The sequence below is a fragment of the Pristiophorus japonicus genome, chromosome 31 (assembly GCF_044704955.1).
Source record: "Pristiophorus japonicus isolate sPriJap1 chromosome 31, sPriJap1.hap1, whole genome shotgun sequence".
In the NCBI taxonomy this organism is placed as follows: domain Eukaryota; kingdom Metazoa; phylum Chordata; class Chondrichthyes; family Pristiophoridae; genus Pristiophorus; species Pristiophorus japonicus.
This window is the reverse complement of record NC_092007.1, coordinates 10,817,995-10,842,939: the sequence shown is the minus strand read 5'-3', so window position 1 is coordinate 10,842,939 and position 24,945 is coordinate 10,817,995. Positions and strand designations below refer to the sequence as shown.

At 50.6% G+C, this 24,945-nt stretch overlaps 3 protein-coding genes across 5 annotated transcripts in view; 1 reads left to right on the top strand and 2 right to left on the bottom strand.

Annotated features, from left to right (window-relative positions):
* Positions 1-24,945, bottom strand: part of LOC139240408 (chemerin-like receptor 1) — a 311,315-nt gene that overhangs the window by 216,473 nt on the left and 69,897 nt on the right. The window lies entirely within an intron of this gene.
* LOC139240406 (electron transfer flavoprotein subunit beta-like) overlaps positions 1-24,945 on the bottom strand; it is a 43,950-nt gene that overhangs the window by 11,020 nt on the left and 7,985 nt on the right. Inside the window, exon 3 of one of the 3 annotated variants that reach the window (XM_070868906.1) lies at positions 7,302-7,439. The exons of 1 other annotated variant lie outside the window; for it this stretch is intronic. In XM_070868906.1, coding sequence (XP_070725007.1) covers positions 7,428-7,439 — 12 coding nt within the window. In that variant the 3' untranslated portion in view covers positions 7,302-7,427. Of the gene's footprint in view, positions 1-7,301; positions 7,440-24,160; positions 24,347-24,945 lie in introns of those variants that run through there. One more of the 3 variants, XM_070868905.1, reaches the window with a different exon arrangement.
* Positions 22,499-23,548, top strand: LOC139240415 (chemerin-like receptor 1). The gene has a single exon (XM_070868927.1). The coding sequence runs from the start codon at positions 22,499-22,501 to the stop codon at positions 23,546-23,548; it is 1,050 nt and encodes a 349-aa protein (XP_070725028.1).

Below are 24,945 nucleotides of genomic sequence, written 5' to 3'. Positions count from 1 at the left end.
AAGTGGGGTTACATTGGTTACCCTCCACTCCATAGGAACTGATCCAGAGTCAATGGAATGTTGGAAAATGACTGTCAATGCATCCACTATTTCCAAGGCCACCTCCTTAAGTACTCTGGGATGCAGACCATCAGGCCCTGGGGATTTATCTGCCTTCAATCCCATCAAAGACTGGATCAATTGGGCTTGTATTCATTCACTGGAGTTCAGAAGAATGTGAGGGGATCTCATGGAAACATTTAAAATTCTGATGGGATTGGACAGGTTAGATGCAGGAAGAATGTTGCCAATGTTGGAGAAGTCCAGAACCAGGGGTCACAGTCTAAGGATAAGGGGTAAGCCATTTTGGACCGAGATAAGGAGAAACTTTTTCACCCAGAGAGTGGTGAACCTGTGGAATTCTCTACCACAGAAAGTTGTTGAGGCCAATTCACTAAATATATTCAAAAAGGAGTTAGATGTAGTCCTTACTGCTAGGGGGATCAAGGGGTATGGCGAGAAAGCAGGAATGGGGTACTGAAGTTGCATGTTCAGCCATGAACTCATTGAATGGTGGTGCAGGCTAGAAGGGCCGAATGGCCTACTCCTGCACCTATTTTCTCTGTTTCTAATAGATCACAGGATTTGAGAGGTCACATGTGTAACCTACCTTATGCCATGAAAACAAATATGGGGAGAAAACATGGCTTATAATGGATGACAAGTTGAGATCAAATTCTCCTGAAAGAATCTATGAATTAGGAGCAGGAGTCACCCATTCGGCCCCTCGAACCTGCTGCACCATTCAATGAGATCACGGCTGATCTTCGACCTCAACTCCACTTCCCCGCCTGATCCCTTGATTCCCCTCGAGTCCAAAAATCTATCAATCTCAGCCTTGAATATGCTCAACGACGGAGCCTCCACAGCCCTCTGGGGTAGACAATATAAAAACCAGATTCCCCACCCACCCTTTCCTCCAACCACTGTCTGTCCCACCTGTGACAGAGACTGTAATCCCCATATTGAACTGTTCAGTCACCTCAGAACTAACTCACTTTTGGAGTGGAAGCAAGTCTTCCTCGATTTCGAGGGATCGCCTATGATGTTGATGAGAGAATTCCAAAGATTCACCCCCCTCTCTGAGTGAAGAAATTCCTCCTCATCTCAGTCCTCAATGGCCGACCCCTTATCCTGAGACTGTGTGACCCCTGGTTCTAGACTCCCCAGCCCGGGGGGGGGGAAACACCCTCCCTACATCTACCCTGTCCATCCCCTCAGAATCTTGCATGTTTCAATGAGATCAGCTCTCATTCTTTAAACTCCAGAGAGTATAGGGCCATTCTACACAATCTCTCCTCATAGGACAATCTCACAGCCAGGGATCAATCAAGTTAGAAAGGGTGAGAATGATAAAAATGACTAAAATGATAAAAGAGGCCATTCAGCCCTTTATGTATGACAGTGTCCTATCTCATCGTGCAGCTCCCTGATCTAATTCCATAGCTCATTGCTGTTCTTCTGGATTTGGACTGGATTTTGAATGTGATATTCCCTCTCCCACCCCAGTTGTTTCTCCTGCTGAAGGAATTCATAGAATCACACCGCACAGGAGGATCCCACTGGGCCCATCGAGCCTGTGCTGTGCCGGCTCTGTGACAGAACGATCCAATCAGTCCCACTCCCCCCCTGCTCTTTCCCCACAGCCCTGGCACATTCCCCCTTCCAGTATTTACCCAATTCCCCGTTTGAAAGTTGCTATTGAATCTGCTCCGACCGAGCTTTCAGGCAGCGCGTTCCCGATCACAACAACTTGCTGCGTAAAAACATTCTCCCCATCTCCCCCTCTGGTTCCATCACCGATTATCGTCAATCTGTGTCCCTCTGGTTACCCACCCTTCTGCCCCCGGGGAACACGTTCTCCTGATTTACTCCATCAAAACCCCTCGTGATTTTGAACACCTCAATCAAATCTCCCCTGAACCTTCTCTGCTCCAAGGAGAACAACCCCGGCTTCTCCAGTCTCTCCCCGTCACTGCCGTCCCACATCCCCGGGACCATTCTGGTCAATCTCCTCCGCGCCCTCTCTAAGGCCTTCACATCCTTTCTGAAGTGTGTCGCGCAGAATTGGACTCAGTACTATAAGATTTCCACGTCAACATAGTAAAACGTCGCAAGGTGCTTCACAGGAGCGATTATCAGGTAACATTTGACACCAAGCCACATCGGGAGATATTGAAACAGGAGTTCAAAGAGGAAGGTTTAAAGGAGTGTCTCAAGGAGGAGAGAGAGGCGGAGAGGTTTAGGGAGGGAATTCCAGAGTTTGGGGCCCAGGCAACAGAAGGCACGGCCACCGATGGTGGAGCGATGGAAATCGGGGAGATGTGTGAGAGCCCAGAATTATAGGAGTACAGAGATCTGGGAGGGTTGTAGGGGCTGGAGGGGGTTACAGAGATAGGGAGGGGTGTAGGGGCTGGAGGGGGTTACAGAGATAGGGAGGGGTGTAGGGGCTGGAGGAGGTTACAGAGATAGGGAGGGGTGTGGGGGCTGGAGGGGGTTACAGAGATAGGGAGGGGTGTAGGGGCTGGAGGAGGTTACAGAGATAGGGAGGGTTGTAGGGCTGGAGGAGGTTACAGAGATAGGGAGGGGTGTAGGGGCTGGAGGAGGTTGCAGAGATAGGGAGGGGTGAAGGGGCTGGAGGAGGTTACAGAGATAGGGAGGGGTGTAGGGGCTGGAGGAGGTTACAGAGATAGGAAGGGGTGTAGGGGCTGGAGTTCTAAAGATAGGGAGCAATTGAGGGGCTGGAGGAGGTTACAGAGATAGGGAGGGGTGTAGGGGCTGGAGGAAGTTACAGAGATAGGGAGGGGTGTAGGGGCTGGAGGAGGTTACAGAGATAGGGAGGGGTGTAGGGGCTGGAGGAGGTTACAGAGATAGGGAGGGGTGAGGAGGTGAAGGATCAGAATGTTAAAATCGAGAACCGATGACTCAGAAGCGCGTATGTTATCACTGAGGCTCAGCTGACAGAAGTAAGTGGGTTGTTTGATCGTTATGAGCTTTGGCTGGACAGCAGCTGATACCTGGATTCAACTGAGGAAGGGGAGTAGGTAATGGGTCATCATCATCATCATAGACAGTCCCTCGAAATCGAGGAAGACTTGCTTCCACTCTTCAAATGAATCCTTAGGTGACTGAACAGTCAAATACGAGAGCCACAGTCCCTGTCACAGGTGGGACAGACAGTGGTTGAGGGAAGGGGAGGGTGGGACTGGTTTGCCGCACACTCCTTCCGCTGCCTGCGCTTAGTTTCTGCACGCTCTCGGCGACGAGACTCGAGGTGCTCAGCGCCCTCCCGGATGCATTTCCTCCACTTAGGGCAGACTGGTCTTTGGCCAGGGACTCCCAGGTATCAGTGGGGATGTTGCACTTTTTCAGTGAGGCTTTGAGGGTGTCCCTGTAACGTTTCCTCTGCCCACCTTTGGCTCGTTTGCCGTTTGCTTTGGGAGTCTCGTGTCCGGCATGCGGACAATGTGGCCCTGCCCAGCGGAGCTGGTCGAGTGTGGTCAGTGCTTCGATGCTGGGGATGTTGGCCTGGTCGAGGACGCTAACGTTGGTGCGTCTGTCCTCCCAGGGGATTTGCAGGATCTTGCGGAGACATCGCTGGTGATATTTCTCCAGCGATTTGAGGTGTCTACTGTACATGGTCCATGTCTCTGAGCCATACAGGAGGGCGGGTATTACTACAGCCCTGTAGACCATGAGCTTGGTGGCAGATTTGAGGGCCTGGTCTTCGAACTCTCTTTTCCTCAAGCGGCTGAAGGCTGCACTGGCGCACTAGAGGCGGTGTTGGATCTCGTCCTCAATGTCTGCTCTTGTTGATAAGAGGCTCCCGAGGTAGGGGAAATGGTCCACGTTGTCCAGGGCCGCGCCGTGGATCTTGATGACTGGAGGGCAGTGCAATGCGCGAGGACAGGCTGGTGGAGGATCTTTGTCTTACGACTGTTTAGCGTGAGACCCATGCTTTCGTACGCTTCAGTAAATACGTTGACTATGACTTGGAGTTCAGCCTTTGTATTTGTGCAGACGCAGGCATCATCCTCATACTGTAACTCGACGCCAGAGGTCGGGGTAACCTTGGACCTGGCCTGGAGACGGCGAAGGTTGAACAGGTTCCCACTGGTTCTGTAGTTTAGTTCTCATCGTTAATCAAGAGCATGCAGAAATCAAGCGCAGGCAGCGGAAATGTTAACCAACGTTAGCGTCCTCGACCAGGCCAACATCCCCAGCATCGAAGCACTGACCACATTCGATCAGCTCCGCTGGGCAGGGCCACATTGTCCACATGGCCCGACACGAGACTCCCCAAAGCAAGCGCTCTACTCGGAACTCCTTCACGGCAAGCGAGCCCCAGGTGGGCAGAGGAAACATTACAGGGACACCCTCAAAGCCTCCCTGATAAAGTGCAACATCCCCACCGACACCTGGGAGTCCCTGGGCCAAAGACCAGTCCACCCTAAGTGGAGGAAGTGCATCCGGGAGGGCGCTGAGCACCTCGAGTCTCGTCGCTGAGAGCGTGCAGAAACCAAGCGCAGGCAGCGGAAGGAGCGTGCGGCAAACCAGTCCTACCCTCCCCTTCCCTCAACCACTGTCTGTCCCACCTGTGACAGGGACTGTGGTTCCCGTATTGGACTGTTCAACCGCCTAAGGATTCATTTTTAGAGTGGAAGCAAGTCTTGCTTGATTCTGAGGGACTGCCTATGATGATGATGAGTTTAGTTCCACTCCAGTGGAATACATTAGTGATGGCAGGGCAGGGGATGTGTTACTGCTGTTGCATGTGGGAGCTGGTTGACCGCATTGAGGTCCATGGCGACCACGTCCGAAGTAAATGTCGGCTGATTGAGGAACTTCGACTCCGTGTTGATGGGCTGCAGTCCGAGCTTCAGACACTGCGACACGTCAGGGAAAGGAAGAGTTACCTGGACGCTGTGTTCCAGAAGGCAACCACACCCCTTAGCTAATTCATTCAAATTTGGTCTGTGGTCAGGGATTAGGAGGGTGTGACTACGAGTGAGGCAGGTCTGGGGATCCAGGAGGTAGTGGTGGAGGATCCTCAGCCCTTGCTCTTGATCAACAGGTACGTGATTCTTGCTCTCTGTTTGGACGAGGGCCTGCTCCGATGGCCGGGAGCCGCTCAGCCTGCTGGGGCAGGCCGCAGGAGCAGTGTGGTGGCCTGGTCCAACAGTCTGCGCAGCCTGTGAGCACCATCGGAGCAGGCCGGGGAGCGGAAGGAGCAGCGTGGCGGTGTACCACTCCAGGGAGCATCACGTGCTGGAGCAGGAGAGCAACGGCAGCGAAGAGGGAGGTCGCCAAGATTCAGGTCGCTGATTGGAGCATGGGCAGGTAAAGCGGGAGTGGCGAGATCGGGGCGAAGGAGCGGTGAGAGATTGTGGAGGGGCATGATCGGGGCCCGGGAGAGGCGCAAGTTCGGGGCCAGAAGAGGTGAGAGTTTGGGGCCCAGAAGAGGCGAGGGCCCAGGGGCAGCACGGGGCCAGCCCACAATGCGATATGAGCGCGCACTAGGTCCGTGCAGCAGAGCTGGTCTCCAGTCGTCTTGGTTAACCCTTGCCACTGGACCGAGACCTCGCTCTGTCAAGCCCCGTATGGTGGCTGGTGTGCAACGGTCACCCCACGTTAAAAAAATCCACCCACAGGCATCTTCCACCCTTCAGGATGTCGGTTGGGACCTGGGATTTTAGGTCCTTCATTCAAACAGCTGTGAACTTTTTGACGTGGAAGCAAGTCATCCTCAATTCGAGGGACTGCCTATGATGATGTTCCCGATGTTGGGGAAGTTTAGAACTAGGGGACATAGTCTTAGGATAAGGGGTAGGCCATTTAGGACTGAGATGAGGAGAAACTTCTTCACTCAGAGAGTTGGTAACCTGTGGACTTCCCTGCCGCAGAGAGTTGTTGATGTCAGTTCATTGGATATATTCAAGAGCGAGTTAGATATGGCCCTTACGGCTAAAGGGATCAAGGAATATGGAGAGAAAGCAGGAATGGGGTACTGAGGGAATGATCAGCCATGATCTTATTGAATGGTGGTGCAGGCTCGAAGGGCCGAATGACCTACTCCTGCACCTATTTTCTATGTTTCTGTGATGAAGATGATGATTGGACGACAGCAGGGACTGCTGGGAGGATGAGCAAACTGACCACAGCACCGTGGTAGGGGGGCCATTCAAGTGGGGGGAGTAAAAAGAAATATTGCAGTGGTAAATTTTGGGGGACAGAAATTGTTCTCTGCAGCTGAGAGCGTGAGTCCCCAAGGTTGTGTTGCCTGCCTGGTGCCAGGGTTATGGACATCTTCTCTGGGCTGGAGAGCAACTTGGAGTGGGAGGGGAAAGATCCAGTTGTTGTGGTCTACGTAGGTACCAAAGAGATAGGTAGAACTAAGAGGTTCTGCTGAGGGAGTATGAGCTGAATTAAAAAGCAGAACCACAAAAGGTAATAATCTCTGGATTATTACCTGAGCCACGAGCAAATTTGCATCGGGTAAATAAGATCAGAGAGATGAACGCGTGGCTCAAAGGCTGGTGTGGGAGAAAAGGCTTTTGGTTCATGGGGCACTGGCACCAGTACTGGGGTAAGGGGGAGCTGTTCTGTTGGGGTGGGCTTCACTTGAACCATGTTGGTGAATCGAATAACTAGGGTTGCAGAGAGGGCTTTAAATTAAATAGAGTGGGAGGAGGATTTAAAAAGTCAAAGAGCAAGGAGAAGGCCATAGAGCAGGGTAGCAGTGGGGGAAATGATATCCAGAGTGTGACGGGAAGGGACAGAATGTATAAACATAAGAGTGCATCAGAAAGTGGGGTCAAAGCAGGGAAAAATGGTAAAAAAATAAAATTAAAAGCTCTTTATCTGAATGCCGCAGCATTCGTAACAAGATAGATGATTGAAGGCACAAAATAGATATAAATGGGTATGATCTGATGACCATTACAGAGACGTGGTTGCAAGGTGACCAAGGCTGGGAACTGAATATTCAGGGGTATGAGACAATTCGGAAAGATACTCAGAAAGGAAAAGGAGGTGGGGTAGCTCTGTTAATAAAGGATGAGACCGGTGCAGTAGTGAGAAATGATATTGGCTCAGAAGATCAAGATGTAGAACTGGTTTGGGTGAAGCTAAGAAATAATAAGGTGAAGAAGTCACTGGTGAGCGTAGTCAATAGGCCCCCTAGTAGCTACACTGTTGGATGGAATATAAATCAAGAAATAATGGAGGCTTGTAAGCAAGGAACGGCAATAATCATGGGCGATTTTAATCTTCATATTGATTGGACAAATCAAATTGGCCAGGTTAGCCTTGAGGAAGAGTTCATAGAGTGTATCTGGGATAGTTTCCTTGAACAGTACGTTGTGGAATCAACCAGGGAGCAGACTTTCTTAGATCGGGTCCTGTGTAATGAGACAGGATTAATAAACGATCTCCAAGTAAAGGATTCTCGAGGAATGAGTGAGCATAACATGGTTGAATTTCAAATTCAGTTGGAGGGTGAGAAAGTTGGATCTCAAACCAAAGTCCTAAGCTTAAATAAAGGAGACTACAAAGGTATGAGGGCAGAGTTGGCTAAAGTGGACTGGGAAAATAGATTAAAGTGCAAGATGGTTGATGAGCAGTGGTAAACATTTAAGGAGATATTTCATAACTCTCAACAAAAATATATCCCAATGAGAAGGAAAGACTGTAAGAGAAGGGATAACCATCCGTGGCTAACTAAGGAAGTAAGGGATGGTATGAAATTGAAAACAAGGGCAGACAATGTGGCCAGGATTAGTGGGAGGCCAGAAGATTGGGAAACTTTTAAAAAACAGCAAAGGATGACTAAAAAAATAATAAAGTGCGGGAAGATAGATTATGAGAGTAAACGAGCAAGAAATATAAAAACAGATAGTTAGAGCTACTACAGGTATATAAAAAGGAAGAGATTGGCCCTGAAATTCCGACGTCCCGGGTCCGTACGAAGTTTCTACGGATCCGGGAAGGCATCGGAAAAGCCGGTTTTCAGCGCGCAATGTGCATGCCCTGAAAACCGGCATTTCCGATCTGTCAAGTTTCTGGCTTGGCAGATCCAACACATCTCGGGAGCGAGGAAACTTGCAGGACAAGATTTCCGATATTTACGAATGTCTTGCCTTGCAAATGTCCTTTACAATCTTGCGCCTGACAAAGCAGGTGTATAGCCTGCTTTTACAGGTGCAAGTGTTTAAAAATAGACAGAAACATTTGAAAATAAAAGTTATAAAAACACATTTTGTTGTTAACTAGAGTAGGTTTATTTTATGCCTTAATTAAAAAACTTTTTTAAAAGTCAGGAAAATATTTTTTTATAACAACTTTAATTTAAATGAATGTTAAATATGTAGTTTCTTTTCTATTTTTTATTGTGTTTTGGGTGTTTGTGGGGGGGTTTCTCATTCATAGTAATAGGAGTTTCGGGATTACGGAACTCCTATCACTATCAATGAGAATCTATACTAAACCTGATTGGCTGCGGTCTCCAGCTCCCGGCCTGCTCACGTGCCTCAGGCTCGGAAGTTCCAATGGGCGCAACAGCAACAGGTCAGTGCGCATCTTTTTTCTCTTTTTCTTTCGTTTGCCCGCGGGAAGAGCTCGACCAGAATTTCAGGGCCAACAACTAAAGTAAATGTTGGTCCCCTAGAGGATAAGACTGGGTAATTAATAATGGGAAATAGGGAAATGGCAAAGACTTTGAACAAATATTTTGTATCGGTCTCCACGGTAGAAGACACAAAAAACATCCCAATAATAGATAATCGAGGAGTTATAGGGAGGGAGGAACTTAACACAATCACTATTGAAGAAGTACTCGGTAAAATAATGGGACTAAAGGCGGACAAGTCCCCTGGACCTGATGCCTGACATCCTAGGGTCTTAAAAGAAGTGGCTGCAGAGATAGTGGATGCATTGGTTGTAATCTGCCAAATTTCACTGGAATCTGGGGAGGTCCCAGCGGTCTGGAAAACCGCAAATATAATGTTCCTATTTAAAAAAGGAGGCAGACAGAAAGCAGGAAACTATAGACCAGTTAGGGAAAATGCTGGAGTCCATTATTAAGGAAGCAGTAGCAGGACATTTTGGAAAAGCATGATTCAATCAAGCAGAGTCAGCATGGTTTTATGAAAGGGAAATCATGTTTGACAATTTTTCTGGAGTTCTTTGAGGATATAACAAGTAGGGTGGGTAAGGGGGAACCAGTGGATGTGCTGTATTTGGATTTCCAGAATGCATTCGATAAGGTGCCACATAAAAGGTTACTGCACAAAATAAAAGTTCACGGGGCTGGGGGTAATATATTAGCAAAGATAGAGGATTGGCCAACTAACAGAAAACAGAGAGTCGGGATAAATGGGTCATTTTCCGGTTATCAAACAGTAACTAGTGGGGTGTCACAGGGATCAGTGCTGGGACCTCAACTATTTGCAATCTATATTAATGACTTGGATGAAGGGACCGAGTGTAATGTAGCCAAGTTTGCTGATGATACAAAGATGGGTGGGAAAGCAAGTTGTGATGAGGACACAAACACCTGCAAAGGGATATAGACAGGCTAAGTGAGTGGGCAAACATTTGGCAGATGGAGTATGATGTGGGCAATTGTGAGGTTGGCAGGAAAAATAAAAAAAGCAAATTATTATTTAAATGGAGAGAAATTACAAAATTACTGCAGTTCAGAGGGACCATGAAACACAAAAAGTTAGTATGCAGGTACAGCAAGTAATCAGGAAGGAAAATGGATTATTTGCCTTTATTGCAAGAGGGATGGAGTATAAAAGCAGAGAAGTCCTGCTACAACTGCACAGGGTATTGGTGAGGCCACGCCTGGAGGATTGTGTACAGTTTTGGTCTCCTTATTTAAGGAGGAATAAACTTGCATTGGAGGCAGTTCAGAGAAGGTTCACGAGGTTGATTCCGGAGATGAAGGGATGAGGAAAGGTTGAGCAGGTTGGGCCTGTAATCATTGGGGTTTAGAAGAATGAGAGGTGATCTTATTGAAATGTATAAGATTCTGAGGGGGCTGGACAGGCTGGATGCAGAGAGGATGTTTCCCTTCGCGGGGGATTTAGAACTAGGGGGCATTGTTACAGAATAAAGGGTTGCCCATTTAAAACTGAGATGAGGAGGAATTTTTTTCGTGAATGTTTGCAATTGTCTGTCCCAGAGAGCTGTGGAGGCTGGGCCATTGAATATATTTAAGGCGGAGATAGACAGATTTTTGAGCGATAAAGGAGTGAAGGGTTATGGGGAGCGGGCGGGGAAGTGGAGTTGAGGCCAAGATCAGATCAGCCATGATCTTATTAAATGGCGGAGCAGGCTCTAGGGGCCGAATGGCCGATCCCTGCTCCTATTTCTTGTGTTCTTCATAGGGACAGACAGCAGGGCAGAAAATACAATTGAGGTATCGGGATAAGGAGGGGAAGCAACATAGCCAATAATTATCCCATTCTCACTTGCTGTCCACACTACGCTGTCAGTGTGGCTCAGTGGTTTCAGCGCTCTCTATCCCTCGCCTCGGAGTCAGAAGGAGGTGCGTCCGAGCCCCCACTCCAGAGACTTGAGCTCCATAATCCCAGGCGGACGCTCCCCTAATGTTAGCACTGAGGGAGCGCCGCACTGTCGGAGGGGCAGTACTGAGGGAGTGCCGCACTGTCGGAAGGGCAGGACTGAGGGAGCGCCGCACTGTCGGAGGGGCAGGACTGAGGGAGCGCCGCACTGTTGGAGGGGCAGTACTGAGGGAGCGCCGCACTGTCGGAGGGGCAGTACTGAGGGAGCGCCGCACTGTCGGAGGGGCAGTACTGAGGGAGCACCGCACTGTCGGAGGGGCAGTACTGAGGGAGTGCCGCACTGTCGGAGGGGCAGTACTGAGGGAGCGCCGCACTGTCAGAGGGGCAGTACTGAGGGAGCACCGCACTGTCGGAGGAGCAGTACTGAGGGAGCGCCGCACTGTCAGAGGGGCAGTACTGAGGGAGCGCCGCACTGTCGGAGGGGCAGTACTGAGGGAGTGCCGCACTGTCGGAGGGGCAGTACTGAGGGAGCACTGCACTGTCGGAGGGGCAGTACTGAGGGAGTGCCGCACTGTCGGAGGGGCAGTACTAAGGGAGTGCCGCACTGTCGGAGGGGCAGTACTGAGGGAGCACTGCACTGTCGGAGGGGCAGTACTGAGGGAGTGCCGCACTGTCGGAGGGGCAGTACTGACAGAGTGCCGCACTGTCGGAGGGGCGGTACTGAGGGAGCACCGCACTATCAGGGTCCATACTGAGGGAGTGCTGCACTGTCAGAGGGACAGTACTGTTGGAGGCGGCGTATTTCACAGGAGACCTTAAACCCGAGGCCCCGTCTGCTCTCTCAGGTGAAATGTAAAAGATCCCACAGCCATTATTTCGAAGAAGAGCAGAGGGGAGTTCTACAATATTTTTCCCTCAGACATAATGAATTAAAAAAAACTGATCTGCTCATTTATCATGTTGCTGCTTGTAGGAGCTAGCTGTACATTGTGACATCCCCCTCTCTCGCCACAAGTGACTTAATTCTATAAAGTACAGAAGCATTGCAAGACCAGCTGTTTCCACTCAGAAAAGAGGAAGTTTATATCATTGCTGAACATTGGGCCAGTTGGAGATTAAGGTCAATCTACAAAGTATTTACAGCACAGGAAGAGGCCATTGGGCCCCACCACTCCGTGCCGGGGTTTATGTCCCACCGCTCCGTGCCAGGGTTTATGTCCCACCGCTCCGTGCCGCGGTTTATGTCCCACCGCTCCGTGCCGGGGTTTATGCTCCACACCAGCCTCCTCCCTCCCCTCTCCATCTCACCCCATCACCATATCCTTCTATTCCTTTCTCCCTCATGTGTTTATCCAGCTTCCCCCTTAAATGTATCTCTGCTCCTCGCCTCAACCCCTCCCTGTGGGAGTGAGTTCCACATTCTCACCCTCTCTGGGTAAAGAAGTTTATCCTGAATTCCCCATTGGATTTATTAGTGACTGTCGTATATTGATGGCCTCTAGTTCTGGTCTCCCTACACAAGCGGAAACATCTTCTCTACGTCTACACTATCGAACCCTTGCATAATATCTGTTTCCTAAGATGTCAATCAGGTCACCCCTCAGCCTTCTCTTTTCCCGGAACCCCAGCCTGTGCAGCCTTTCCTGATAGTTATATCCTCTCAGTTCTGGCATCATGCTTGTAAATTGTTTGAGCACTTTCTATTTTTGTAATATGGCAACCAGAACTGTGCATGGTGCTCCATGTTATGTATTGTCCAGGTACATTAAATGTATAAGTACAATGGTGCGCCACAGAGGACGCTGTGGTGGGAGACCTGAAAGTACCTGCAAGACAGAGTATAAAAGGCTGCCCACCACACCTAAGAGGCACTCTGGAGTTACACAATAAAGGACTAAGGTCCCAGCAGTTAGATCAACACCAGACCATGTGGAGTCAGTGATTTCTATGCTACATACACCACATTGGCAACGAGGACACGGATGAACTCCACGCAACTATGGCTGCTCTGAGCTCGCTAAAGGATTTTACGTGGGCAATGATTGGGAGGCCTTTACGGAAAGGCTCGAGTACTACTTCAAAGCAAACGACCTGACGGGGCACACGGATGCACTGAGAGAGAAGCATAAGGCGATATTGCTCTCCAGTTGTGGCGATGAGGTTTACCGGCTCATCAGGGATTTTCTGGCACCCACGAGCGCCAGGGACAAGTCATATGAGAAGCTGGTCGCACTCATTCGTGACTAGTTGAAACCACAGGAGAGCATCTTCATGGCCAGATACAAATTCTACCATCACTGCAGACCTGAGGGCCAGGATGTCACCAAATATGCTGCGGACCTCAGGAGACTCGCGGCGCCGTGAGATTTTGGCGCATATCTTGACGAGGCATTGCGGGACGTTTTTGTTATGGGGATTGGCCATGAGGGCCTCCTTCACAAGCTGCTAGACACGGAACTGTCGGAGGGGCAGTACTGAGGCAGCGTCGCACTGTTGGAGGGGCCGTCTTTCAGATCAGACATTAAACCCGAGGCCTTGTCTGCCCTCTCAGGTTGTATGACTAAGATCCCACGGCCATTATTTCGAAGAAGAGCACAGGGGAGATTTCCAATATTTATCGCTCAAACAGCATCAACTAAAAAATAATGATCTGCTCACGTTGCTGTTTGGAGGAACTGGCTGTGCGTTGTGGCATCCTCCTCTCTCGCCACAAGTGTCTGAATTCTATGAAGACCTGTTGCAAGACCTGTTGTTTCCACTCAGAAAAGAGGAAGTTTCTATAATTCTGATCATTGGGCCAGTTGGAGATTAAGGTCGATCTACAAAGTATTTACAGCCCAGAAACAGACCATTGGGCCCCACCGCTCCGTGCCGGGGTTTATGTCCCATCGCTCCGTGCCGGGGTTTATGTTCCACACCAGCCTCCTCCCTCCCCTCTCCATCTCACCCCATCACCATATCCTTCTATTCCTTTCTCCCTCATGTGTTTATCCAGCTTCTCCTTAAATGTATCTCAGCTATTCACCTCAACCCCTCCCTGTGGGAGCGAGTCCCACGTTCTCACCCCTCTCTGGGTAAAGAAGTTTCTCCTGAATTCCCCATTGGATTTATTAGTTACTGTCGTATATTGATGGCCCCGAGTTCTGGTCTCCTCCACAAGTGGAAACATCTTCTCTACGTCTACCCTATTGAACCCTTTCATAATCTCTCGCTCATAAGACATCAACCAGATCACCCCTCAGCCTTCTCTTTTCCCGGAACCCCCAGCCTGTGCTGCCTTTCCCGACAGTTATAACCTCTCAGTTCTGGTATCATCCTCATAAATCCTTTTTCGCACCTTCTCCTTTGTGTAAATGGAGACCGGAACTGTGCACAGTGCTCCAAGTGTGGTCTAACCAAGGTTAGCTGCAACTTTAACATCACTTCTTTGATTTTCAATTCCGTCCTTCCCAAAATGAATCCCAGTGCTTGGTTTGCATTTTTATGGCCATAATAACCAGGGACAGTACTGAGGGAACGCCGCACTGTCGGAGGGGCAGTACTGAGGGAGCGCCGCACTGTCGGAGGGGCAGTACTGAGGGAGCGCCGCACTGTCGGAGGGGCAGTACTGAGGGAGCGCCGCACTGTCGGAGGGGCAGTACTGAGGGAACGCCGCACTGTCGGAGGGGCAGTACTGAGGGAACGCCGCACTGTCGGAGGGGCAGTACTGAGGGAGTGCCGCACTGTCGGAGGGGCAGTACTAAGGGAGTGTCGCACTGTCGGAGGGGCAGTACTGAGGGAGTGCCGCACTGTCGGAGGGGCAGTACTGAGGGAGTGCCGCACTGTCGGAGGGGCAGTACTGAGGGAGTGCCGCACTGTCGGAGGGGCAGTACTGAGGGTGCGCCGCACTGTCAGAGGGGCAATACTGAGGGAGCGCCGCACTGTTGGAGGGGCAGTACTGAGGGAGTGGCGCACTGTCGGAGGGGCGGTACTGAGGGAGCACTGCACTGTCGGAGGTGCTGTCTTTCATTTGGGCCATTAAACCCAAGGCCCCGTCTGCCCTCTCAGGTGGAATGTAAAAGATCCCACGACCATCATTTTGAAGAAGAGCAGAGGGGAGTTCTCCAATATTTATCCCTCAAACAACATCAACTATAAAAAAAGTATCTGCTCATTTATCATGTTGCTGTTTCTAGGAGCTGGCTGTGCGTTGTGACATCCTCCTCTCTTGCCAAAAGTGTCTTAATTCTACAAAGTACAGAACCACTCAGAAAAGAGGAAGTTTATATCATTGCTGGTCATTGGGCCAGTTGGAGATTAAGGTCAATCTACAAAGTATTTACAGCCCAGAAACAGGCCATTGGGCCCCACCGCTCCGTGCCGGGGTTTATGTCCCACCGCTCCGTGCCGGGGTTTATGTCCCACACCAGCCTCCTCCCTCCCCTCTCCATCTCACCCCATCACCATATCCTTCTATTCCTTTCTCCCTCATGTGTTCATCCAGTTTCCCCTTAAATATATCTCTGCTATTCGCCTCGACCCCTCCCTTTGGGAGTGAGTTCCACATTCTCACCCCTCTCTGGGTAAAGATGTTCCTCCTGAATTCCCCATTGGATTTATTAGTGACTGTCGTATATTGATGGCCCCTGGTTCTGGTCTCCCCCACAAGTGGAAACATCTTCTCTACGTCTACCCTATTGAACCCTTTCATAATCTACACACCTCAATCAGCTCACCCCTCAGCCTTCTCTTTTCCTGGAACCCCCAGCCTGTGCAGCTTTTCCTGATAGTTATAACCTCTCAGTTCTGGTATCATTTTTGTAAATCCTTTTTCGCACCTTCTCCTTTGTGTAAATGGAGACCGGAACTGTGCACAGTGCTCCAAGTGTGGTCTAACCAAGGTTAGCTGCAACTTTAACATAACTTCTTTGCTTCTGAATTCCATCCTTCTCAAAATGAACCACAATGCTTGATTTGTATTTTTATGGCCATAATTACTACAGGCAGTACTGAGGGAGCGCCGCACTGTGGGAGGGGCAGTACTGAGGGAGTGCCGCACTGTGGGAGGGGCAGTACTGAGGGAGTGCCGCACTGTGGGAGGGACAGTACTGAGGGAGTGCCGCACTGTGGGAGGGACAGTACTGAGGGAGCGCCAGTACCGAGGGAGCGCCGTACTGTTGGAGGGGCAGTACTGAGGGGGGCCGCACTGTGGGAGGGACAATACTGAGGGAGCGCTGCACTGTCGGAGGGGCGGTACTGAGGGTGTGTCGCACTGTCAGAGGAGCAGTACTGAGGGAGCACCGCACTATTGGAGGGGCAGTACTGAGGGAATGCTGCACCGTTGGAGGGGCAGTACTGAGGAAGCGCTGCACTGTTGGAGGTGTAGTATTGAAGCAATGCTGTAATGGTGCACAGGCTGTACTGAGGGAGTGCCGCACTGATGGAGGGGCAGTACTGAGGGAGCGCCATACAGTCGGACGGGCAGTACTGAGGGACTGCTGCACTGTCGGAGGGGCAGTACTGAGCGAGCTCCGCACTGTCAGAGGGGCAGTACTGAGGGAGCGCCGCACTGTCGGAGGGGCAGTACTGAGGGAGTGCTGCACTGTTGGAGCGGCAGTACTGAGGGAGTGCTGCACTGTCGGAGGGCAGTCCTGAGGGAGCGCTGCACTGTTGGAGAGGCAGTACTGAGGGAGCACTGCACTGTTGGAGGAGCAGTACTGAGGGAGCACAGCACTATCAGACGGGCAGTACTGAGGGAGTGCTGCACTGTCAGAGGGGCAGTACTAAGGGAGCGCCGCACAATGCAGCAGCCATCATTCGGATGAGATGTTAACAGGCGAGGCTTTAGTTTCTCTCGTGTGGATGTAAAAGGTCCCACAACCATTATTGGAAGAAGAGCAGGGGAGTTCTGCCCGGTGTTCTGTGGCCAATATTTATCCATAAACAGCACACCAGTTGTATTGGCAAACATTCAGTACTACCAAACTGCAGCCTTGAATCCGATCGATCAATATCCGCCCTGTTGCTGTTTGTGCAGTGCCGAGACAAGACCTGGCACCATTACCTTTCCAGTTGTGTCAGGGTCCTTTGTCAGAGAAAGGAAATGGGTTTGGTCTGTATAGCGGAGAAGGAAATATCTGAAGGCAGAAATCTCCAACTTCGAACCAGCAGGTCAGACAAGCCGAGTCTCTCGGCCACTCTTCGTCTTGTACTTCCACCAGGAGCCCAGTAGACACAGGTAATTCGACAGATCACCGTCTACTTTAAGGATTGCCACGGGGTTCAATAGGATACCAGGTTGATTCCTGGGATGAGAGGATTATCAATGTTGGCGGGGCAGTACTGAGGGGGCGCCGCACTGTCACAGGGGCAGTACTGAGGTTGTGTCGCACTGTCGGAGGACAGTACTGAGGGAGTGCTGCACTGTCGGAGGGGCAGTACTGAGGGAGCGCCGCACTGTTGGAGGGCAGTACTGAGGGAGCGCCGCACTGTCGGATGGGCAGTACTGAGGGAGCGCCGCACTGTTGGAGGGCAGTACTGAGGGAGTGCTGCACTGACGGAGGGGCAGTACTGAGGGAGTGCTGCACTATCGGAGGGCAGTACTGAGGGAGTGCTTCATTGAAGGGGCAGTACTGAGGGAGTGCTGCACTGTCGGAGCAGCAGTACTGAAGGAGTGCTGCACTGACGCTGGGCAGTACTGCGGGAGCACCGCACTGAAGGAGGCAGTACTGAGGGAGCACCGCACTGAAGGAGGCAGTACTGAGGGAGTGCCGCACTGAAGGAGGGGCAGTACTGAGGGAGCGCTGCACAATGCAGCAACCGTCATTCGGATGAGATGTTAAACTAAAGCCTCGTCTGTTCTCACGTGTGGATGTAAAAGATCACACGGCCATTATTGGAAGAAGAGCAGGGTACTTCTCCCCGGTGTTCTGTGGCCAATATTTATCCACAAACAGCACACCAGTTGTATTGGCAAACATTCAGTACTACCAAACTGCAGCCTTGAATCCGATCGATCAATATCCACCCTGTTGCTGTTTGTGCAGTGCCAAGTCAAGACCTGGCACCATCACCTTCACAATTATGTCAAGGGCCTTTATCAGAGAAAGGAAATGGGTTTGGTCTGTATAGGGGAGAAGGAAATATCTGAAGGCAGAAATCTCCGACTTCGAACCAGCAGGTCAGATAAGCAGAGTCTGTCGGCCACTCTTCGTCTTGTACTTCCACCAGGAGCCCAGCAGACACAGGTAATTCTACAGATCACCTTCTTTAAGGATTGCCACGGGGTTCGAGAGGGTACCAGGTTGATTCCTGGGATGAGAGAGTTATCAATGTTGGCGGGGCAGTTAGAGGGAGCACCGTACTATCAGAGGGGCAGTACTGAGGGAGCGCCGCAGTGCCGGAGGGGCAGTACTGAGGGAGCACCGTACTGTCGGAGGGGCAGTACTGAGGGAGTGCCGCACTGTGGGAGGGACAGTACTGAGGGAGCGCCAGTACCGAGGGAGCGCCGTACTGTTGGAGGGGCAGTACTGAGGGGGGCCGCACTGTGGGAGGGACAATACTGAGGGAGCGCTGCACTGTCGGAGGAGCGGTACTGAGGGTGTGTCGCACTGTCAGAGGAGCAGTACTGAGGGAGCACCGCACTATTGGAGGGGCAGTACCGAGGGAATGCTGCACCGTTGGAGGGGCAGTACTGAGGAAGCGCTGCACTGTTGGAGGTGTAGTATTGAAGCAATGCTGTAATGGTGCACAGGCTGTACTGAGGGAGTGCCGCACTGATGGAGGGGCAGTACTGAGGGAGCGCCATACAGTCGGACGGGCAGTACTGAGGGACTGCTGCACTGTCGGAGGGGCAGTACTGAGCGAGCTCTGCACTGTTGGAGCGGCAGTACTGAGGGAGTGCTGCACTGTCGGAGGGCAGTCCTGAGGGAGCGCTGCACTGTTGGAGGGGCAGTACTGAGGGAGCACTGCACTGTTGGAGGAGCAGTACTGAGGGAGCACAGCACTATCAGACGGGCAGTCCTGAGGGAGCGCTGCACTGTTGGAGGGGCAGTACTGAGGGAGCACTGCACTGTTGGAGGAGCAGTACTGAGGGAGCACAGCACTATCAGACGGGCAGTACTGAGGGAGTGCTGCACTGTCAGAGGGGCAGTACTAAGGGAGCGCCGCACAATGCAGCCATCATTCGGATGAGATGTTAACAGGCGAGGCTTTAGTTTCTCTCGTGTGGATGTAAAAGGTCCCACAACAATTATTGGAAGAAGAGCAGGGGAGTTCTGCCCGGTGTTCTGTGGCCAATATTTATCCACAAACAGCACACCAGTTGTATTGGCAAACATTCAGTACTACCAAACTGCAGCCTTGAATCCGATCGATCAATATCCGCCCTGTTGCTGTTTGTGCAGTGCTGAGACAAGACCTGGCACCATTACCTTTCCAGTTGTGTCAGGGTCCTTTGTCAGAGAAAGGAAATGGGTTTGGTCTGTATAGGGGAGAAGGAAATATCTGAAGGCAGAAATCTCCAACTTCGAACCAGGTGGTCAGACAAGCAGAGTCTCTCGGCCACTCTTCGTCTTGTACTTCCACCAGGAGCCCAGCAGACACAGGTAATTCGACAGATCACCGTCTACTTTAAGGATTGCCACGGGGTTCAATAGGATACCAGGTTGATTCCTGGGATGAGAGGATTATCAATGTTGGCGGGGCAGTACTGAGGGAGTGCCGCACTGTCACAGGGGCAGTACTGAGGTTGTGTCGCACTATCGGAGGACAGTACTGAAGGAGTGCCGCACTGTCGGAGGGACAGTACTGAGGGAGTGCTGCACTGTCGGAGGGGCAGTACTAAGGGAGTACCACACTGTGGGAGGGGCAGTACTGAGGGGGCGCCGCACTGTCACAGGGGCAGTACTGAGGGAGTGCTGCACTGACGGAGGGGCAGTACTGAGGGAGTGCTTCATTGAAGAAGGGGCAGTACTGAGGGGGTGCTGCACTGTCGGAGCAGCAGTACTGAAGGAGTGCTGCACTGACGCTGGGCAGTACTGCGGGAGCACCGCACTGAAGGAGGCAGTACTGAGGGAGCACCGCACTGAAGGAGGCAGTACTGAGAGAGCACCGCACTGAAGGAGGCAGTACTGAGGGAGTGCCGCACTGAAGGAGGGGCAGTACTGAGGGAGCGCTGCACTTGCCATTAGTCACTTGGCCCACGCGGTACACTTGAACACCACTTGTGGTTGATGGTCGAACAGTTACAGCTTCTTCAATGCATCTTAATATCAACAACTTGCATTTATATAGCGCCTTTAATGTAGTGAAATGTCCCAAGATGCTTCACAGGAATGTTATCATACAAAATTTGACCCTGTATCACATAAGTAGATATTGGGGATAGGTGAGCAGAAGCTTTGTCAAAGAGCTCCGTTTTAAGGATCATCTTCGAGAGGGAAACTGTGAGGGAGAGGTTTAGGGAGGGAAATTCCAGAACTTGGGGCCCAGGCCGCCAATGGTGGATGTATTTGATTCATGGGTTCTTTGCTTCAGAAATCCTAGCAACACATTGCCATTAAGAACTAGTTGGTTTATTAGCAAAGATTTAACAATCATACTACACATTACCAGTTCATCCACCAGGCTCACAACCACCTGCCCCATCGTGAATCCCCCAAATCCAACTGGCTGGGGTTTTATTGAGTCTTGTGAACATCACGTGCCTGGCTAAGCCACTCCCAATGCAACAGCTCTACAACTATTTTAAAGTTGAAAGCATAAATAGAAACATGGAAACATAGAAAATAGGAGCAGTAGTCAGTCATTCGGCCCCTCGAGCCTGCACCACTATTCAATATGATCATGGCTGACCCTCTATCTCAACACCATATCCCAGCTTTTTCCCCATACCCCTTGATGCCTTTTGTTTCTAGAAATCTATCTATCTCCCTCTTAAATATATTCAGTGCCTTGGCCTCCACAGCCTTCTGTGGTAGAGAATTCCACAGGTTCACCACCCTCTGAGTGAAAACATTTCTCCTCATCTCGGGCCTAAATTTCCTCATCCATATCCTGAGACTGTGACCCATTGTTCTAGACTTCCCAGCCAGGGGAAACATCCTCCCCACATCCAGTCTATCTGACCCAGTCAGAATTTTATACCTTTCAATGAGATCCTCTCTCATTCTTCTAAACTCTAGTGAATACAGGCCTAGTTGACCCAATCTCTCCTCATACGACATCCCAGGAATCAGTCTGGTGAACCTTCGCTGCACTCCCTCGATGGCAACTATATCCTTCCTCAGGTAAGGAGACCAAACCTGCACACAATACTCCTGGTGCGGTCTCACCAAGGCCCTGTATAGCTGGAGTAAGACATCCTTGCTCCTGTACTCAAACCCTCTCGCAATTAAGGCCAACATACCATTTGCCTTCCTAATTGCTTGCTGCACCGGCATGTTTGCTTTCAATGACTGGCGTACAAGGACACCTAGGTCCCTCTGTACATCGACATTTCCCAAGCCATCATCATTTAAATAATACTTTGTCCTTATGTTTTTTCTACCAAAGTGGATAACGTCACATTTATCCATGTTATAATGCATCTGCCATGTGTTTGCCCACTCACTCAACCTATCTAAATCGCCTTGCAGCGTATTTGCATCCTCCTCACAACTCACAATCCCACCCAGTTTTGTGCCGTCAGCAAACTTGGAAATATTACATTTGGTTCCCTGATCGAAATCATTTATATATATGTATCAAGTGTCCCCTTATAAAGGGGGTCACTAACACCGACACTTTAAACAAATTAAACTTTTGACAGTAAACTTATTTCAAATTAAAATTTGGTTGCCAGGCGTGATGATGTGGAAGGCCGTGAGCGTACCAGTGGACACCGTGTGCTCCATCTCCAGGGACACCTTGGCTCGGATGTAACCGCGGCAGAGAGGCAGGCAGTTGGGCCTGAAAGACCCCCTCGACCGCCCGCTGCCTGGACCAGTTAATGGCCCCCTTGGCCATGCCCAGGAGCAGTCCCATGAGGAGACCGTCCGACCTGCCCTGCTCCCCTCCCACTGGGTGCCCAAAAATCAGGAGCGTGGGACTGAAGTGCAACCAGAATTTGAGGAACAGCCCCTTCAAATAATGGAAGAGGGGCTGCAACCTCACACATTCAACATACACGTGGAACACGGACTCCTCCAGACCACAGAAATTGCAGGCGGCCTGGGAGTCCATGAACCAACTTAAAAATCAATTGCACTGGACTGCCCCATGCAACACCCTCCAGGCCAAATCCCCAATAAATAAAGGGAGGACTCATTCAACAGCCCTACAAACCTGTGAGCATACTCACAGTTGCATACTCACTGTTGCATACTCACTGTTTCCCCTTTTTTTTTTTAGAAGCAAGGTATTTGCACAATATTTCAAAAGATTACATAGCGTGATTACAGTTTTACAAATTCGAGGTCGGAGGTCTTGCTCCGACCTCCATTTCTTTGCAGTTGGCTGGCTATGCCCATTTTCTATATTCTTGTTTGACTCCAGAGACCGTTTTGGGGAATTTCTGTTTTTTTGGGAGGGGGCGAGGAGGCCACGGAGGAATTTGAAAACAAAGATGAGAATTTTAAAATCGAGGCGTTGCCGGAACGAGAGCAATTGGGTGGGTGATGGGTGAACGGGACTTGGTGCGGGTTAGGAAATGGGAGTTTTGGATGGGCTTGCGATGAGGGAGGCCGGCCAGGAGTGCGTTGGAATAAACATGGCTGGGGGTAAAAAAGGCACGGACGAGGGTTTCCGCAGCAGATGGGCTGAGGCAGGGGCAGAGACGGGCGATGTTACGGATGTGGAATTACCGTGTCAATCTCCGTGATTGCAGTACTGGGGTCAACATTGACAGATTCTTCCCTCTCTCTCTTGCGTCCTCTCTCTCTCTCTCTCCCGCTTCAGGTGGGACATCTGAAATGGAGCCCGATGATCTTCAGCTGACCAACTCCAGCGAGGTTCCGCACGCTAGCCCGGCGACTGATGAATACTCCAGTGTTTGGCGAGCGATGCGCTCCTACAGCATTGTGATCTACGTCGTCACCTGCGTCCTGGGCATGTTGGGCAACGGGCTGGTCATCTGGGCCACCGGCTTCAAGCTGAAGAGAACTGCCTACACCGTCTGGTTGCTGAGCCTGGCCGTGGCCGACTTCACCGTCTCTCTGCTGCTCCCGCTCACCATCACCGAATTCGCCCTATACTTCCGCTGGCCTTTCGGCTGGCTGCTCTGCAAGCTCAGATTCGGAACAGTAGCGCTCTGCCTGTACGCCAGCATCTTCACGCTGGTTGCCATCAGCGTGGACCGCTGCGTTTCGGTGATGCTGCCCATCTGGTCCCGGGCCCACCACGGCCCGCGGCTGGCCGCCCTGCTCAGCCTGGTGGTGTGGGTGGCAGCCGCCATCTTTAGCGCGCCGTCGTTCGTCTTCCAACAAATGTTGCCCCAGGGCAACTGGACACGGTGCTCCACCGAGTACCTGGTGGAGAGCGAGCGGGAAGCTTTGGCCGCGGCATCTTCCGGAGATGAGGACTATGAGGCGGTGAGGGAGCAGGCGGCGAGCCTGAGATATGCCCGGTACCGAGCGATGACACTCACCTGCTTCCTCGGCGGGTTCCTCCTCCCGTTCCTGATCATCGCTGCCAGCTACGCCATCATCGGGCTGCAGCTGAGGTATGGCCGCTTGGTGCCCAGTGGCAGAAAGCCCTTCAAGGTCATTGTCACCGTCGTCCTGGCCTTCCTCCTGTGCTGGGCGCCCTACCACATCATTTCTATCCTCCGGCTGCTGTACGCACGCGAGGAGTGGCCCCCAGCGCTAAGAGTGGTCATCGCGCTCAGCTACAGCCTGGTCTACATCAACAGCTGCGTCAACCCCGTCCTCTACATCTTCATGTGGCAGGACTTCAGGGACTTGCTCAAGAAGTCGCTTCAACGGGTCAACAACCAGGAAGAATCAACGCTAACTAATTTGTAGCAGGTTTGGAGGGATTTGAGACGTTTCTTCACCTAGAGGGTGGTTGGGGTTTGAAACTCACTGCCTGAAAGGGTGGCAGAGGCAGAAACTCTCATTGTATTTAAAAAGTACTTAATGTATCAGCGAAAGATTTAGTGCTGCTATACTGCAGCCTCTGTAAGACTGCAGCATTTTTTGGGGCTCATTTTCTGCGAATAACTCTGCTTGAAAACTGCTCCAGGATGGCTGAAAGTATGGGTCGACCAATTATTAGCGACCCGAAAGGCTTTGCGAATTCAAAAGACTTTCTCGTGTGTTTTAACATCTCACAGCTGCCAAGAGACAGTTCTCACAGGCATTGTCTGGGAACTGTGAAGAGAAGAGAATGAAAGACCTACTCATGGTGAAAAACTATCCCTTTGTTTTAGACCTAGACAATTACATACACGGTGCAAAGACATCCAGAAACCAAATAAAGGATGGCTGTAACACGAGGTCAGCGCTGCAGTCAATGTGAGTGGTGACCTGGTCAGTTACCGAGGGAATCGGGGTTAATTTCCAATCGCTGACCAAGGCTGGAGTTAACTCATGTGTGAGAGTCTTTGCATTGTAATCACTCAGGATATAAGCAATTTTTAACTGTTAAGTACTTTAATGGGATTGGTTGGTGTGGGTTAACAATGAGAAATTATTGTGCATTTGATGCTATTGTGATTGCTTGTATTTCTTTCGGTTATTCTAAGTAAAAATGACCCATGGATAGGGGTGAGAAAATAAATATCCTGTGTCTGTGTTGTTTTTGTCTCACAAGTCCGATCTCTGTAAAGTGGAAAGAAAAGATATAAATCTTACAGGCTAAAACTACGATATGTTTTTTATGAGAGCACTTACACACACATTACATAAGATGGCTTTTGCTGGAAACTGGCATCATGTGATTTGTCACATGACCCTTTCACTGTTATACATCAGGAGTTGCATTACCGCAGTAGTCCACCAGGCGGAGCTCTATATTACACTTCCGCCTCCTTCATGAAGAAGTAATCATAACAAAAGATATGGACATATTTTGCCATATTTACAAATCAAACTTAGCCACTGCTTTTCTGTCTCAGAGAGGGTACCTTCACTCTCGAAAAGAACTTTCCAAACTTGGTGTAGAACTCAGATTCATTCTAGGCTGATCCTGAGGAGAGTTTTTCTCCAAGGGCAACCCTGGATTTACATTTGAACTCTTTACAACTTCAGACTGTTTGTCTGCCTGACTCGGACTCAAGACTTAAATACTGATTTTCTCTTGGACTTGTTTCTAGTACATCCGATGAAGGATTTGCTGCTGGTACTCTACTTGTAACAAGACTATCCAACTCAGCAGAAATAATTGAAATATTCCAACCTTTGTAGGATTTGGCCGGTGC

Coding starts and splice junctions, on each gene's coding strand:
- LOC139240415 (XM_070868927.1), top strand. CDS start 22,499: ATGGAGCCCGATGATCTTCAGCTGACCAACTCCAGCGAGGTTCCGCAC.